Source organism: Ahaetulla prasina, chromosome 1 (assembly GCF_028640845.1).
Source record: "Ahaetulla prasina isolate Xishuangbanna chromosome 1, ASM2864084v1, whole genome shotgun sequence".
NCBI lineage: Eukaryota > Metazoa > Chordata > Lepidosauria > Squamata > Colubridae > Ahaetulla > Ahaetulla prasina.
The window spans coordinates 144,590,382-144,609,593 of NC_080539.1; the positions used below are offsets into that span (position 1 = coordinate 144,590,382).

The 19,212-nt window shown below is 37.6% G+C and overlaps 1 protein-coding gene across 1 annotated transcript in view; it reads left to right on the forward strand.

Moving 5' to 3' along the window:
• CSMD1 (CUB and Sushi multiple domains 1) overlaps positions 1–19,212 on the forward strand; it is a 1,133,931-nt gene that overhangs the window by 878,840 nt on the left and 235,879 nt on the right. The window contains exons 17-20 of the mRNA XM_058177365.1: positions 124–311; positions 7,919–8,107; positions 11,158–11,274; positions 12,879–13,094. Coding sequence (XP_058033348.1) covers positions 124–311; positions 7,919–8,107; positions 11,158–11,274; positions 12,879–13,094 — 710 coding nt within the window. The remainder of the gene's footprint in view (positions 1–123; positions 312–7,918; positions 8,108–11,157; positions 11,275–12,878; positions 13,095–19,212) is intronic.

The window sequence follows — 19,212 nt, forward strand, 5'->3', positions numbered from 1 at the left end:
TATTATTGCTAGAGATTCCAGAAACATGCCCTGAATTGTATTTATGATTATTCTGATTTATTTAGTTTTTATGCTAGCTACTTTGCAAATTCTATTGAACAAACTTATCTTTTGTTGTTACAGATTCCAAACAGAAGTAAATTATGATACATTGGAAGTCAGAGATGGACCAAGTGGTTCATCACCATTAATTGGGGAATATCATGGTACCCAAGCACCACAGTTTCTTATTAGTACTGGCAATTTTATGTATCTGTTATTCACCACGGACAACAGCCGTTCTAGTGTTGGTTTCTTAATTCACTATGAGAGTAAGTCTGATCTTTTTCCTCAATTAATTAAATGAATTAGGAGAATGGACTATAAATACAATATGTATCTATTGGTTGGATGTATTATTTTTATTGTTAGCCACTGTGAACTGTATAGAATGGGATATACAGTTGGAATGCAAATGTTTTAGATAAACCAAAGGTAAAAGTTTTGTACCAATATAACACCTTGTTTGTATTGGGGTTTCAGTGTAATTGAGCAGTGGTCCTCTGTCCATCTTTATGAATAGAGTGGGAAATCTTCATTTGCAACAGCTGTCTTCAGTGTTATTTATGTTCAAACCACTCAGAAACTGCCAACTTGCATGTAGCTGATACACTGAAATTGATTTTTATTTTCTGATTTACAATAATAATTCTGATATCTAGAAAATCATACAGTATTAGCACCAGCAGCAATTTTATTTTTCATGCACACCATAAACTGAAGGTAGCAGATGGGCATGATTAGATAATTAGGTTCAGAAGATATCAGGATCAAAATCTTCAAGCAAATTTACCAGATAAGGTGTGGGGGGGGTCCTTTTTGCAAACATGCATCCGGTATAGGGATTGGCAACAGAGAGATAGAGGTTGTTCAGAGCAGCGAAAACTGCACTGCTGTAGATAAATATCAGGGGGTAGGAAGATGCATTGGGTAATTTGACTAGCAGATTGCTGCAAAAATCCAGAAATGACATGATTAGGACAGTAGTGAAATCCAAATTTTTTTACTGCCGGTTCTGTGGGTGTGGCTTGATGATCATGGTTGGTGGGTGTGGCAGTGGAAGGATACTGCAAAATCTCCATTCCCACCCCACTCTGGGGCCAGCCAAAAGTGGTATTTGCCAGTTCTACGAACTACTCAAAATTTCCGCTACCAGTTCTCAAGAACCTGTCAGAACCTGTTGGATTTCATCCCTGGATTAGGACATGAATCAGCCCATTTGCTGACTTTCTTTAAGGAACTGATGCATCCTATGAATATTCATGAAATCAGAGTTGCAAATGTTGGTTGTTTTACCAATGAAACTCCCTCATTGATCTGGATTAGTATGGAGTAGTCCCACAGTTGGAAAGCTTGGGAATGGGGGAGGGGGAATCTTCCCCAGCTATTGAAGGAAGATCCCCAAAACCCAACTTCCTGTCTTCCATTTCCAGTGCTTTAAGTCTATATTTGTGAGTTAAAAAGAACTGCAACTGGAAGTTCCCTAAGCACATTCCAAAAACATTCCTCATTTTCCAAACACTCGTTTTAGCCTTTTCTCTATCACTGCAGAGCTTTACATAATGCCAGTCTAAGACTGATCATGGAATCATTTGTCTATGAGAACTGAGTCTCCAGGGACTCCTCTGTCTTCAGATCATCAGCTCTACCTGAATAGAAACTAAATTCTGTATCCTGCTCTGTGTGTAGGGCCACATGCCAGCTGGGTTGTTATGAAGGACATGACATTTCAAACTGCTCCTAGTGGAACAATCTCATTGAAATCCCCTAGGATAAGGAGCCAAGGGTAATCAGCTGAGATCATTCTGGCTAGCTCTGGAAAAGAAATTATTATGCAGCAGAAAGGATGTCCACTTATTATACCCTATTCTGTCTTATATTCCCTATTCAGAATTGATGTGCTGCGTGTAGGAAGACTTAGAAATAACTTCCTTGTCACTTTGAATGTACACTAATCAGCATACATTAAAATGAGATTTTGTTGCATACAGCTCTCACCACCTCCAATATACACTACATAAACATGTCAATAAATTAATAAATACAAAATTATGCATATACTCTCATACCCACATATATTAAACAACAGAGAAACAACACTGTCTAGTTGGTATGCATGCATGTACATGGTGAGAAGAATGAATCTTGCTGTCAGTTTTGGAACTGCAATTTTCTTTTTGCTTCTTAATTGCCACATATTTTATGAGGAAGTTGGGAGGGAGTTGTTGTTGGAGCAGTAGAAAGTTAGTCATAACAACATTCCGTATTCAAGGACATCCAGCATCTGATGGAGACTGCCTGAAGATTGTATCCAATTGAGTGTGAAGAGTTGATTGGACAATGTGATGAACTTCTGGGTGTCGGACAGGGCTGTGAACTTTCAACTGGGTGTGGAAAACCTGGAAGCTTTCAGTTTCGGGTTTTCCCAGCTGTGCCAACATGACATCTCTAATAAATTTGAACTTTGAGGAACCTCAAGCCTCAGAGCTTTATTTCATTGGGGGTGTTCCTTGGAATCCTGACATTAACCTGAAACTCCTAAATAACTAAGCAGCACCCCGAAAGGGGGCTGAATGGGATGCTGAGCCCCAACCCCAACCTAAAGCTTGGGTGGTGTGGAGACTCAGTGAAGATGGAAGAGAGAGAGGAGATTGCAGAGGGAGCCATGGGAGCACATACTGGAAGGTTTATCGAGATCCAGTATTCTCCTTCCGAAGGCGTGGTATGAGGCCTTGAAGCTGCAGAGACGATGCAAAGCCTAGGCACTCAGTCCAGGGAGATGGATTCCAGGAAAAGTTGCCAGCATGAATTCCAGAGATGGGACTGAAAGAGCGATCACTTGGCTGTCATCCTGTATCCAGCCCTCGTCAACCTGCCTTCATGCTACCCCCTGAGGAATTTATCCCCCCAGGCTGGGGATTCTATCCTGGCCAGGGGTGGGTCCAGTGCCAGTGGACACCAGCACCATCTGCTCTCCCATTTACGGGATCACCATGGGCCATAGGGTCTGATCCAGCAGCCAGTAGTGCTGCCTATTCAGCTGCCGGCATTCACCCCGCCGCCCACCACAGCACCCCAACAGGTCCCTGCCTCACCTCTAATCGCCGTGGCGATTCCGCCAGCAAAGGTCCCGCCACCATGGGTTAGAGTGATATTTGATGGTAAGCCTACCAAACTGGCCTATTTCTTCAGCCGAATATGGGCTCATATAGATCAGTATGGAAAGCAATACAAAACAGATTGTGACTTAGTATCTGCGATCTCAGAGGGGATGAATGAGGGAGATGCTGCTGACTGGATAACCCAGCTGCATAATGAGGGGGTTGCTGAATTAAATGATGCTAAATGATATTGAGCTGCTCCGGGCCAGATTCAAAGACCGAGACTGAACCAACGAGAGTGAAGCCAAGATAAAGGTGATGAGGCAAGGAAACTGACCCATAAAGGACTTTGTATGGGACTTTAGATGAGTAGCGGGGGACCTTGGACATTGGCCAGACAGAATACTTCTGCATTATTTTAAAGAAGCCATTGATCAAGAAGTCAGGACCGCCTATGGAATCTGGGGGGTGCCAGAGAGACTGCAGGACTGGTATACTATGTCAATAGCTCGAGTTTACCAGACGGATGGCATAGAGAACAAAGCTTTTACAGCAAAGGTGTCAAAATCAAAGTCCGGGGGTCAGATCCGGCCCATGGGATGCTTAGAACTGGAAACAGCGAAGGACCAGCCCATAGTGCCTCTGCCAGCAAAAATGGAGCTCGGGAGAGCTGCGAGTGGCCCTCCAAGGCCTCGTTTTTGGCCATGACAGCAGGGGTGAAATGCTCTCGGTTAGGACCGGCTCACCTGATCCAGTAGTGGTTGTGGTGGTTTGGTTGTGGTGCAACCAAAACAATCTGGAACTGAACACACTCAAAACCGTAGAAATGGTGGTAGACTTTAGGAGAAACCCTTCCATACTTCCACCTCTCACAATACTTGACAACACAGTATCAACAGTAGAAACCTTCAAATTTCTAGGTTCTATCATATCGCAAGATCTCAAATGGACAGCTAACATCAAAAACATCATTAAAAAAGGACAACAAAGAATGTTCTTTCTGCGCCAACTCAGTAAGCTCAAACTGCCCAAGGAGCTGCTGATCCAATTCTACAGAGGAATTATTGAGTCTATCATTTGCACCTCTATAACTGTCTGGTTCGATTGTGCAACCCAACAAGAAAAACACAGACTTCAGAGGATAATTAGAACTGCAGAAAAAATAATTGCTACCAACCTGCCTTCCATTGAGGACCTGTATACTGCATGAATCAAGAAGAGGGCCGTGAAAATATTTGTAGATCCCTCGCATCCTGGACATAAACTGTTTCAACTCCTACCCTCAAAACGACGCTATAGAGCACTGCACACCAGAACAACTAGACACAAGAACAGTTTTTTCCCTGAAGGCCATCACTCTGCTAAACAAATAATTCCATCAACATTGTCAGACTATTTACTGAATCTGCACTACTATTAATCGTTTCATAGTTCCCATCACCAATCTCTTTCCACTTATGACTGTATGACTATAACTTGTTGCTGGCAATCCTTATGATTTATATTGATATATTGACCATCAATTGTGTTGTAAATGTTGTACCTTGATGAACGTATCTTTTCTTTTATGTACACTGAGAGCATATGCACCAAGACAAATTCCTTGTGTGTTCAATCACACTTGGCCAATAAAATTCTATTCTATTCTATTCTATTCTAGTGATGGTGGCGGGTGGTTCAGAGAACTGGTAACAAAAACCCCTGCCCCTGCCCCCTGCCCCTGCTGAGCCACACCATCATCAGAGATTTTTTTTTTTACTTTTAAAAGCGGTTTTTCTTCAGCCAAAAACATGCCTTTAAAAGTAAAAAAAAAAAAAAGCATATGATGATTCCGCGGCTCAGTTGGGATTGTCAGAACCCTTTGAACTCTTTTTTTTAACAACCTCTTCGGCCAAAGAGGTTGTAAATAAAAAGGTTTTAAAAGGCTCCTCTGGTGATCCCAGCTGAGTTCCTCATCATCAGAACCTTTAAAAAATGTTTTCTACAAGCTCTTCAGGCAAAGAGCTTGTTAAAACAATTATTTTAAGAGGTTCTGGGCTGCGATGAGGGAACTTCAACTGGGATAGTCAGAGGAGCTTTTAAAATAATTTTTTCCTCTGGCGATTCCAGATGAGTTGCCTGATCATCACAGGCTTTTAAAATCATTTTTAACAGACTCTTACAATAACCCTCACCCATGCCCACCTGATCCCCCATCCCCACTTACCTTATTGCTGCTCCTTTTGGGCTGGTAAAGCCCTGCTTTACTTCAGCTACTCCAATCAGTTGCGTCAGCTAGCAACTGAATCTGCCTGCCTAAAATCCATCTCAGTGAGCAACTTAATCTGCCTGGTTTGCTGGCTGAGGAACTCTGGGAATTGAAGTCCACAAACCTTAAAGTTACTAAGGTTGGAGACCCCTGATCTAAAAAATATAAATAAAATAAAATAATAAGATAAAATATTTGTGCAGCTTTCTGAGATTTGGTGTGTTTCTGTAGTGTTTCACTCTAACTACACAAACACACAAAATCTCAAAAAGCTGTATGTGGCATTTGGTGTGTGTGTGTGTGTGTGTGTGTGTGTGTGTGTGTGAGTGAGTGAGTGAGTCAGCTGTGTTGTGTTGTATGTGTGTAAAGTGTGAAAGTTGATTTTTGAGCTTTTTGTGGCTATGTGAGGTTCCTGCTTGTTGCAGGGGCCATTTTGGGTGAAGTGCAGCTGCTTTTACATTTTCTGTGAGCCAGTTGTGTGTGTAAAGTGTGAAAGTTGGTTTTTGGTACCTCTTATTGGTTTGTGTACTTTATTATTTGTATTATTTATTGTTATTGGCCACACCCACACAGTCATCTGACCACCAAGCCATGCCCACCAATTAAGCCACGCCCACAGAACTGGTAGTGAAAATTTTTAGATTTCACCCCTGCATGACAGCCTCTTGCAGCCCTCTGCCAGTGAAAACAGAGCTCCATTTTTGGTGGCAGAGGGCTGCAGAAGGCTGTCTTGGCTGAAAATTGGGCCGGGGGGCACGTGCGGCCCATCCGAGCTCCGTTTTCACTGGCAGAGAGTTGCAGGAGGCTGTCATGGCCAAAAACGGAGATTGAGAGCCCATTTTCACTGGCAGAGCACTCAGACCACCACAGGAGGCCGCGACACAAGTGACATCAAGCTGGCCATGTGCACCTTGGCCATGTCCACCCCAGCCCCCAAGGTCAAACACAACCCTGATGCTGCCCTCAATGAAATCAAGTTACAGAATCTAGTAGCCTTGCTGGAAATACTTCAAAATCTACTCCCAGAGGGGAGCAACAGAAACAGACCATAAAGTGGGTATGTGGGGTCTCTAATAATGCTTTGAGCTCTAAGCACATAGCACTTATAAACAATATCCTGAATAACAGGAAGCGACCTTCCTATAATCTTCTACGCTATTCTTACCACTCTCTGTATGGACCTTCTGTCTGAGGCACTGCTGATGCCAAACCAAACAGTGAAACATTCTCAACCATGTCTCTGTAAAAAGTGGCTAGGACAGAAGGATAAAGAAACATACATAAATTAATATATAGTGTGGCCACTTCTCAAAACCTAGTCCAGCAATCTATAGAACAGCCTAATGACTGAAGCTAAGATAGACGAATGCCTTCTATTCTATGTTGCATTTTTTTTTTTGACATATAGTATGTCAGCATTTTAAGCCAAGAATAAATTACGAGTAATAGATGCTTTACAGTACACCAACTAGTCTGGCATTTCTAGTGGTATATGGGAATGATCTTGGAAGATGTGGGAAGAGATGCAGCTTAGAGAATTGTCAGATAAGACAGGACATAGCCTGTAGCTGCATAATGGGCAGAGAAAGAGGCTCATAAGGAATCCATCCTAAGTTCTCAGGCTGTAAAGAGAAGGTGGGAGATTTGTACTTTCATACACGCAAGATTCTGTTAATGTAGCCTTGTAATAAAGTAGATTTAGGTTATCTGGTCATATTTCCTGTCTGGTTGATTTGGAAAGGCTGACACATTAGAAAGCAGAATGGAGGGCCCATCTTCATTCTCATCTTGACCTTTTTGATTAAACTACAACTTTAAAAATTAGAAAACCAACACATAGACTGCCCAACTTCACCCTGCGACTATCACATTGCAGCCTCTCACAGTGTTGCTGAGTAAAATGTCATTGGGTTTTCTACAAATCAAATCTGCTTTTCTCAACAAATAAGATCAATCAATCAATCAGTATAGAGTTGAAGGGACCTTGGTTGTCTTCTAGTCCAATGCCCTGTTCAAGAAGGAGATCCTATACCAGGGGTGTCCAAACTTGGTCCCTTTAAGACTTTTGGACTTCAACTCCCAGAGTCCCTCAGCCAGCAAAGCTGGCTGAGGAACTCTGGGAGTTGAAGTCCACAAGTCTTAAAGGGACCAAGTTTGGACACCCCTGTCCTATACCATTTCAGACAAGTGGTTGTCCAGTCTCTTCTTAAAAACCTCCAGTGATGAAGCACCTACAACTTCTGAAGGCAAGCTGTTACACTGGTTAATTGTTCTCGCTGTTAGGAAAAGACAAAAAGATAAAAATCTAAATATGTGAGACGATAATTTAAAGAAATAAAACAGGAAAATTGGATGCAATCTGTTAGATATATTTTTGATATTCATTTGATTATTTGCTTCCTTAAATCAGTATTGGAGGTTTTTGGCCCTTGTTTTTTTAAAAGTAACAATTATGGAAATAACAGTAACAAAAATATTTGGGGATTTTTTTAAAATTTAATTTTGCTTGGAATTGTTTTCTCCTGATCAGGTGTCACATTGGAATCTGACTCTTGCCTTGACCCAGGAATTCCAGTAAATGGCCACCGTCTTGGGAATAATTTCAGTATCCGATCTACAGTAACATTTAGCTGTGATCCAGGTTATACTCTGAGTGATGATGAGCCACTTGTGTGTGAAAGAAACCATCAGTGGAATCATGCACTGCCTAGCTGTGATGGTAAGCAATTGAAGATACTATCAAAATAAGGACAATATCACAATTCCATCTTTTCATGTTTTATGCATTAATAAAGTCCAGAAAAAATGAATTATTCAGGTTACTTGTTTTTTAAACTCCTTTTGTGTATGTAAAAACCTCTGCCTTACCTGTTTTCATTGATGTATGGCTTCCTGGGAAGCATAAAAGCAAAATAATGTATAATTTTATGCTGTATTTATGGTAGCAGTTATTTACTTACTTTAACTTGCCACGTCTCCCAAACTGACTGAAAAACAAGCATAATAAAGCGAAAATAGGTTTTGTAATAATGCATTTATATATATATATATATATATATATATATATATATAATATTATATTAATAAATATATGTTATTAATAAAACCAATATAATCAATTTATACCAGAACATCTAAATATCTTAATAAGACTTATTTCACAAATGAGATTTTGCAACTTTTTAAAAAAGTCAGCAGTACTTAACAGACTTTAGATGAGAGATATTTCATAACTATATCACCCCTTTTGAAACACCATTGTCAATCAACTTTAAAGGAGCAGGCTTTGGCTGATGAATTTTCAGTAGGTTGTGAATCAGTTGATACAAAACAGGCAAAAGCAAGTTTGGAAGGGTTTATTGCTGTGTTGTAAGTTTCTTAAAAGTACCTGGGGCTAATTAGCCAGATCAACTTACTTTTTCAGAATGTTAGTTGAGGTGTATAAATTTCAAAGGGAGGTCAAAGTTTTCAGCACAGACCAACATTTTTCAAAATACTGAAACATATTTTATGGAAGTGTCCTTTAGAAAACTTTAATGACATATTGAGAAGGATGGATAGGATTATGTGCTTTGTTATATGTATTATAACATATAGCTTAGAATATTATAGCTGTTCTGAAAATCATGCTGTAATTTAATACATAATCTAAATATATAGAGTCAATTACTTTAAACATTCTTTGAAAATACTTAAATTTTATAATCAGCTCGGTGTTGGTTATATATATATAAAAAGATGGGATTGATAGCTTGACTTAGTTATGTTGAATCCTTTCTCTTACCACGTAGCTTAGAATACAATCAATATTTAGAACAAATAGAGAAGCATTGACATATTTCAAATACAGTCTGGCTTATTTATTGTCCAGTACTGTTTTAGATAAAGGATTGCTGGGGATTGAAGACAGTGAGAAGGTAGGAAAAAGAGGGAAACGGCCATATACACAACCCTTTAATTCTAGGTTGAAAATGATGTGTTAATCATTATTTAAAGACATGGCCATATGCTATAGCCTTTCTCTCTTAGCTCTCCCATAGGCAAAGTGAGTTAGCTTCTTTCCTCCTTCTCATCCAAAATGGATATTTTACGTCTTCTCCCAATGTAAGCCTTGTAGTATATACCATGGGGTTCACTTTGGTAGCAACTGGCACAAAGTCTGAAATCTCTCAGACTTCCCTAGGTTGCTACTTGCTGCTGCAAGCATCGCCTGCTTTTTGGTCATTGCTGATTGCCTTCCATACTATTTTGGTTTGTGGTACAAACAGTTATGACATCCCCAGCAATATAATGATTCAGATACTTTTAGAAAAGCAGTAGACTTGGATCCTTCTAATCTAAACTGATCTACCTGTCAAAGCTGTTCCAATCTAGCATGCTATCCAAGAGTCTTTCTGCTCCTTTATCGCCGTAGCCCTCATTCTCAAAACATCTGCATTTTGAGTGTAGAGTTTTATTGCATGTTCTCATTTGACTAGCTAGTTCATTTGACTAGCTATAAGGGGCGTGCATAAGAGCACAAAAGTGCCTACCGTTCCTGTCCTATTGTTCCCTTTATTATATCAAATTAATATAGCTGATGCATATTCTTTACTTATATATATATATATATTCTTCATGATATGTTTTTTTTTACTTATGACAATGTTTGTGTATACTGTTGTGACAAAATGAAATAAAAAAAATATATGTCAGGATAGCAGCATTCAGTAAGTATATTAGGTAAATATTAAAGCATAAAGATACAGGAAAAAGGCTAAATTATAGCTGCTACCAAACTACATGTCATTTAGTATGCAAAATTGAGCACTTATTATGATAAATAATCATTCACATTAGCCTATTTTACTTCTTTTAATCTTCACAGAGGTTCAGTTTTGATTAAAAAAAAATAATAAGCTGGGATGAAAAGTATCTTCTGTTCCTTGAAAACTAAGGATGATAAAAGAATTTAAAAATCTGTACTCCAACAAGCCTTTAATGAAACAGTACAACAAGTGTATCATAAAGTTGTTTCAAATATTTGGCCCTAAGTCTAGATCAAAGACAACCAAAGAAATTTAAAATGGTATTTGTTTTTACAGATTGTAATATCAAGCACTCATAATTAATTTATAACTCAGAGAAAATTAAGATAGGAAAATAATTTGGAGTTGATGCTTTTCATATAAACCTATTTCTTTCTCCTATGTATTGTAATCTTATTCCCTCCTGATCACCAAACCAGTTCTGGCCATCTACACACTGTTTACACACTGTATTTGATAATGTAACCACTTATCTTTCAGTTAGAGATCAACATATTCTATTTTTCTCTTGTTATTCTTTTTGACATATATTCTTGTAAAATTCTTTAGTATCAGGTTGCCAAGGAAACAAGACAGCCACTGGCAATTCTAAGTAGACTCCTAATGCAGATGTACACATTAATCTGACTACCACTGCTGTTGCTAATCAGTTCATTTGCTGTGATGATGTTTATAACATTTCTATTTCAGCAGGAACCTATTATGAGTATGTAAAATGGGAATCATATAGGGTAAATGTTTCCTTCCTCCCTCCCTCCCTCCCTTCCTTCCTCCCTCCCTCCCTCCCTTCCTTCCTTCCTTCCTTCCTTCCTTCCTTCCTTCCTTCCTTCCTTCCTTCCTTCCTTCCTTGCTTCCTGGCAAATTTTGCACTATTGATTAGCACCTGTTCATAATGTGTCTCCCCAAAATGAAGAATCATCCCTCTTAATTTTAAATTGGAAATTTTTTTCTTTTGAATTAGCTCTATGCGGTGGCTATATTTATGGAAGGAGTGGAACTCTTCTGTCACCAGGCTTTCCTGATTTTTATCCCAATTCTTTAAACTGCACATGGACAATTGAAGTTTCTCATGGCAAAGGTAAGAATATTATGTAATGGCAACCCATAAAGAGAATGCCTTAATCAAAAATTGTTACTTAAACTATTTGAAAGACAAGAGATTGAAGCACAACCATCTTAACTTTCTTTAGGGCTGTTGAAGATAGCTAGTTCTGTTGGCTTTATTCTCCTTTTTATCATTTCTAGGAAGAAGACTAATCTCAAAATCAGAAGTCAGAAATAAGCAAAATCATAATAATAGTTTGGTGATTGTCAAGCACTATAATGCCTTCATACATTTTCTTTTATTCATTTTGTTTCAGTATGTTTTTGATTCAAATTGTGGAATCAAGATCAGGGAGTGATTTGCATGCATTTCACTAGGCTCACTGCCTTAGGATGTAACTCTGTTAAAAGTCTGTTAAATGTCTTTACAGGAGCAATGTTTCCATGTAGACTGTGTGTGCGTCAATTTAGTGAAGTGTTAGATGTTAGACAAATAAGTGGGAGACATATTCAGGTCCTCCCTCAGCCACAGAACCTCAGTCAATGGATTTGGGACAATTATTCTTTGCAACTTCACTTACTTTATAGGCTTGTAAAGACAAAATGGAAGAGAGAGTGCTTTGTATGTTGCCTTTCAATGTATCTAACAAATAATTCAATTTTATCCTTATTAAGATACTTGTAGGACATATCTTAGATAAATTAAAAACCCAAAGAAAGCGAGTCACTAATCATTAATAGAGCTTTTAGATTCATTAATTTCAGATTCATGACTTTAAAATATTATCAATTATTATCCCACCAACACAGAAAATGTTTATACATCCATGTATAGTTTATTTATGTCAAGATGTAGCTTAAAATTGTGATTTTGTCATAGGCCAATAGTTTTTGAAAACAGGAATCTTGTCCACATTTTTTTCTTATGACAGATATACGTAAACATACAAAATATATTGGTTTTGAGAATTGTACAACTCTAGTATAAAATGGTTATGACAATGAATATGCTTAGGGTTAGAGTACAGATTGATTAATATTTTTTATTTGTTTTACTGTCACAATAGGATATGTTCTGAATATTACGTATTACCAATGAATATTCTGTGATATTATAGACATGCAATAGTAGAGTGGGTTTCTACTATGAACAGAAACAGCTCACCATGAGCAAAATCAATTTTGGAATAAAAGACCAGTTGAGACCTAAAACCTTTGGCAGTAGCTGTTCTCTTAATTGCAGTAGCAACTGATCTCACTCACTGTAGAGCTATAGCAAGCACTGTAGCACAGCCTGAAATGGAGAGGCCACAGCTGCATGGGATTTGAGATGTAACTTGGCTATATGACATGACTCTTTGAGCATCTACCATGCTAATGTGCCTGCTGGCATTCCCTTCCTTGAATCAAAAGACTTGTTTTGAAGGAAAGAAGAGCAATGGCAGCTTTAGGACTGAGGAAAGTATAATGGCATTTTACTTGCTGGGATTCTCATAGTGGAACTAAGATCAATGCTAAACTCTTAGCTTTCTAGGGTTATAAATGGTTCAGCTGAAAGAGTTCTGATTGCAAAATACTTTGCCATATTTAAGCTATCCCAAATCCCAAAAGCAAAACATTATTTTCTCATCCTTCCAGGTGTTCAACTGATCTTCCACACTTTTCACCTGGAGAGCTCCCATGACTATTTGCTCATCACGGAAGATGGGAGTTTTACGGAACCCGTGGCAAGATTAACAGGATCCGTTTTACCTCCAACCATTAAAGCTGGGCTCTTTGGAAACTTTACTGCCCAACTTCGATTCATTTCTGACTTTTCCATCTCCTATGAAGGTTTTAATATAACATTTTCAGGTAAAGATGTGCAAATAGTTGCTTTATCAATTATTTATAATATTATGATTAAAAAGCAAATATGAAGGGGCATTAGGTTCTGCATGTTGACTAATAAACTGCTTAATTTAGTTCTTTGTTACTTTTCTTTTTAAAGTGTTCTCAGCTCAGTGCATATGTATTTACTTCAATGGAAGTTCTATTTATAGTGATATCTCTTTTTATACATACATACATACATACATACATACATACATACATACATACATACATACATACTTCATTATCACTATCCTCACTCTGCTTTGGATCTAAGATGATTTAAACAACTAATCGATTAATATTTTTGAAGATGTTTTTGGCATCAGATACCAGGTATATATGCATCCAGATATCCCTTCATGCCAACTGCTATCCCAACTGCCTGGATTTGTCCTACTGTTTTCTTGACAAGATTACAGAAGTCTCTGGCCCTTGCCTTCTTTCTGAGGTTGAGAGAATTTGACTGACCCAAATTCATCCAGATTATTTTGTGCATAAGGCAGGATTAGAACTCACTTCTCCTGGTTTGTAGCCAAGTGGCTTAACCTTATCACCAATTGTCATGTTAGAATGATGACAAAATGACTAGGATTCAGGGTTTCTTTTTCAACTTTTTGGAACTGTGTTCAGGCTTAATAATATGATACCTCTGAGTAACCTTCGAAGGGTTACTTGGCTTTGACAAAATCTTAAGTGAAGCACCCTCTCAAAACTGTTTCATCGGACAACCAATGGTTTGTAAAATTAAAGTAGAGCAGATACCGTTTTCCCTTGCCTAAGTGTGGCTGTTGCCAATGTTAGTTCAGATCTCAAAGAAACATGAAATGTCATACTGAAGAAAACATGTGCTTTATCAAAGAAAACTGTTTCACTTCAGTAGCATCAGTGTCTTCACTGAGACAAATTCAAAGCCCTTTTGAAGTTGTTGTAAATTTGTCGTTCTTCTTCATTGAGCTAAGTCCATTGCTCATTTCAATAAATTACAAAAACAATTTCAGAAAGTTATGAATAAAATGACAGTCGCTACTTTGATTACCAGTTACTTTGAAAACTAATAAAAATATCTTGTTACATCGTAATCTTTCTCCAATTTACTCAATCTATTCATATAAAGATTTTCATTTTACTTTTTTATACATATGCATAAGCTACATTCCATGAAGTTGAAGGTCAGAGTGTGATAAAATAAAAATATTTGAAAGAAACAGAAGCAAAAATAGAAATATTGCTTTGCTTAAATATTAGGCACTTAATAGACAACAGAATAAAATACAGTATTTTTATTATTTGGGAAAAGTTATTCAGAGATGGGAATATCTGCATTTCATAGTCTATGCTATCAATATAAAAGAAACTAATGAGACGTTCTATATTATATTACAATCAGCCATATGCCTTCTTCATGAGAAGGTTGCAATGAAAGAGCAGTATGGGAGAAAGTGGCTTTGCATGCATCCTGACCCCAAGACATTTAGGGTTTAATGGGAGTTATTGAATTGTGCCTGGGAACAAATTAACAACAAGGGCAGATAGAGCTGGAGAGTATAAAAGTTCTGGAGAGCATAAAGAATCAGGAAGAAGGAGGATAAAATAAAAAAAAATAATAGAATAGAATATAATTTTTTTATTGGCCAAGTGTGATTGGACACACAAGGAATTTGTCTTGGTGCATATGCTCTCAGTGTACATAAAAGAAAAGATACATTCATCAAGGTACAACATTTACAACACAAATTATGGTCAATATATCAATATAAATCATAAGGATTGCCAGCAACAAAGTTACAGTCATACAGTCATAAGTGGAAAGAGATTGGTGATGGGAACTATGAGACGATCAATAGTAGTGCAGATTCAATAAATATATGACAGTGTTGGTGGAATTATTTGTTTAGCAGAGTGATGGCCTTCGGGGAAAAAACTGTTCTTGTGTCTAGTTGTTCTAGTGTGCAGTGCTCTATAGCGTCGTTTTGAGGGTAGGAGTTGAAACAGTTTATGTCCAGGATGCGAGGGGTCTGTAAATATTTTCACGGCCCTCTTCTTGATTCGTGCAGTATACAGGTCCTCAATGGAAGGCAGGTTGGTAGCAATTATTTTTTCTGCAGTTCTAATTATCCCCTGAAGTCTGTGTCTTTCTTGTTGGGTTGCAGAACCGAACCAGACAGTTATGGAGGTGCAAATGACAGACTGAATAATTCCTCTGTAGAACTGAATCAGCAGCTCCTTGGGCAGTTTGAGCTTACTGAGTTGGCACAGAAGGAACATTCTTTGTTGTCCTTTTTTGATGATGTTTTTGATGTTAGCTGTCCATTTTAGATCTTGCGATATGATAGAACCTAGAAATTTAAAGGTTTCTACTGTATTGTCTAGTATTGTGAGAGGTGGAAGTATGGAAGGGTTTCTCCTAAAGTCTACTACCACTTCTACGGTTTTGAGTGTGTTCCAGATTGTTTTGAGTGTGTTCCAGATTGTTTTGGTTGAACCACAAGGCTAGTCATTCGACCTTTCGTCTATATGCGGATTCGTCATTGTCTCGAATGAGACCAATCACTGTTGTGTCATCTGCGAACTTCAGTAGCTTAACAGATGGATCGTTGGAGATACAGTCATTGGTATACAGAGAGAAGAGAAGTGGGGGAGACCACACAGCCTTGGGGGGCCCTTGTGCTAATTGTTACAGGTATCTGATGTGATACAGATAGTATATTATAGTCTTGTCCAGCTTAGATGGAACTTTCAATTAGTTTCAATTTATGATTTTCAAAACCATTTTGAAAAAAACACACATTGCAATTCATTCTATGTCCGTTTGTCAGAAGCACAACATTTTTGAGACAAGCCAATGGATTTTTGAACAGATGAAAAAAATACCTTTAAAACGTCTTTTGCCATTTCCCTCATGCCTGTTTGCAATCACCGCCAGATGCATTTTTGCTTTTAGATATACATATGGCTTTTACATGGTGTGATCCTTTTTTCAAAGATCATATGATGAATGTCACAATCTCTCCTAGTCAGTTAAACTTTGTTACTAATTCACAAGCCCTACTAGTGCCTCACTCTGAATGCATTCCTGTTGCCAAGGGAACTATGTTGACATTTTTCTGTTTTATTATGTAGAAGTAGCAATTTTATTGCCAGGAATAACACATTATATTGATTCATCTCTATTCTCATATTAGCCTAATTCTATTATCAGAAAAAGATTACTGAAAATTAAAAAAAAATAAACTTCAATATGATATTGAAGTTAGGCTAAAAAATGCTGGTGTTTACTTGGGGAAATAAGATTTATGAACAATATTTACTATAAGAAAATAACATAAACCAGCACTAATATTTTAAAAATAACCGATCTGTCCATTTAGATTACTTAATTAACACAGAGATAAATGCATTGTTACATCTGAACTGTAATGAGTATAATAACATATTGAAGTTTTACGATAATTGCACATAGATCAAGGTATTGTGCCATCTGCAGATTTGATTGCGAGAATATGAAATAAAAAGAGACACATGTATTAGAAAAGCATGTGAGAGAAAGAAAAATGGTCAAAGAAAGCTTCAGCATTTTCTATATCTTGAAACAATGTGAATACAGGTTAATATAACGTCAGTATAATACAAAGAGTAAGAAAGCAGAAGAAATAATTCATGGTTAAGAGATTCAATGACCATCAGATTTAAAAGGAAAAATGTATTGGGAGAGATTTCCCAGAGAAGAAGTTGTCAATATAAAAGTGAAATCCTTCATAACTCCAAAACAAATCTCACTAAAACCACCTTTTTCACAGCCTATTTGCTCTTAGCATTTTACTTTATGGATTTGTAAATTTCTGCCACTACTTTTTTTTATCATCTTCCAATTGATTATTCCCTACTTAACTGGCCAAATATACTAGTGAAGCCCCAGAAAGAGACAGAAAAGCTAAGGTGATAATATTGAAATAAGTGTTTCAGAAGTGCAATAAAAGCTGATCACCTTGCTCCATGGCAAATTTACTTGATTTTTTATTTCAAGGGTTGGGGATCATAGCCCACTTCTAACATTTTGAGGTTGTAGAAAAATATTCTCTTTCACTTGTACTTGATATTTCGCCACATATTTTTTTACTAACCGTTGCTAGGATTAGTGCATTATATTTACAAAGCAATGTATAAGATTTTCTCTATGTTTCCTGCTTTACTGTATAAAAACTATTTTTTTTCTTGACTACAAAAATACATCAGGGGAAAATATTCTGCAAGACTTATTTTGACTTCCCTATAGGCTTGACTTTCAAAGACTGCAGTTCTATGCAGTAAGATGAGTCTGCAGATGAAAATTAATTCACACTGATTTATCATTGAAAGAGAGAGAGAGAGAGAGATGAATGAAAACCTTGAAGAAAATGGTGGGTGGGTATATTGCCAAGAAAATGTTTAAAATTCAGGGACATTTATTGATATATTTTTATCAGCTACTAACATTCTTTAGGCAAACACTAATCCCTTAAATCATTGCAGTAGTTTAGTAGATAAAGCATCAGTTTCCTTCCTTAACACCAAATCAGAGTTCTTTATTTTTTTGTGTGTTTCATTCATGGCAAATGCTGGTCTAATCCAGATGCCAATACAACAATTGGCATCCAGTAGGTGCTTCATCTCTAGATTCGGTATCACGCAACGGCATTGAGCGGTATAACAAATGAAAGAAAAAAGCAGACTTCAGGTTGCCATTGTTGCAAGACACCGTAATAAATAAACTGTTTCGTGAGCATCAGTGTGTTTGTGTCTGTATGGAAATCAGGATAGAAAAAGTAAATGTGACCACTTTCCGTTTCCCATGCATTCCACCTAATTTCCCATGATCTTTGTATATGCTTAAATCTATATGCAGTTAATTATTATTTTTTTAAATAGAGAAAACCTGGAGAGAGCAGGGCTTCTCAACTTCTTTCTAAACGTAGGTAAGACTAGATAAGAGAAAGAAAACTTAAGCTTACCACAGTCACCAGCATCCCAACTTGCTACCCAACTGTTGTGCTCAGAGGAACGGATGGGAGGAATTTGTTCTAGGATTTTTTTCCCTCCATAGCTTCCTAGCAGATGCGGCCTGTTTTTTAACTTCACTTTCTTTCATCAGCTTCCTCCTCTACCACTGGTTCCATTGTTAGCTACTACATAAAGAAAAAAGATAATGCCCTTAAGGGACATCTCCTTCCCTTTTCTTTCTTGGAAAGATGCATTTCTTCTTTTATTGCTTTCTAGCACATGACCATGTTACAATATTCCATACAATGTTATGCTGAAACCAGAGACACAAGGTTACACCGTTCCTATGTACATCTGCAATATTTCTTTTTCATTTGTATGCCCTATGCTGTTTGTCATTTAACTGAGAAAAATAAAAGCATCCTAGACTTGAAGTTGATTTTTGATGACTCCTTGGCCTCTTTGTAGTTTTCTTGACAGCAGTATGGATCTAGCTGTCTGGTATGAATAGCAGTGATATAAAAACAAGCAAAGGTGCATTGTGATTCATATTGAGAACTCCAGTGTTTTGGATGTATATACATACTGTTGTGACCCAGGCCCAAGTAGGTAGTAGTAGATGCATTCAGTTCAAAAAACAAACAGACTTTATTAGAACAGCTGAGAATTAAATCATTCTCAGCGTAGTCCAAACTACATCAAAACAGATTCTTCATAACACAAGTCTTCAGTCTTATCACCAACCTTGGTCTAATTAGAGAAACTGCTTTCTTGGCAAAAGTTCAAAAGCAGAAGACACCGACAAGAACTAAATGCAGCAAGACAAAGAGCAATTCTATCAACGTTGTTTTCCGACAAAGAGCCCAAACCCAACAAGAAAGAAACAAACCCAATAAACCCAACAAGAAAGACACAGACTTCAGAGGATAATTGGAACTGCAGAAAAAATAATTGCTACCAACCTGCCTTTCATTGAGGACCTGTATACTGCACGAATTAAGAAGAGGGCCGTGAAAATATTTACAGATCCCTCACATCCAGGACATAAACTGTTTCAACTCCTACCCTCAAAACGATGCTATAGAGCACTGCACACAACTAGACACAAGAACAGTTTTTT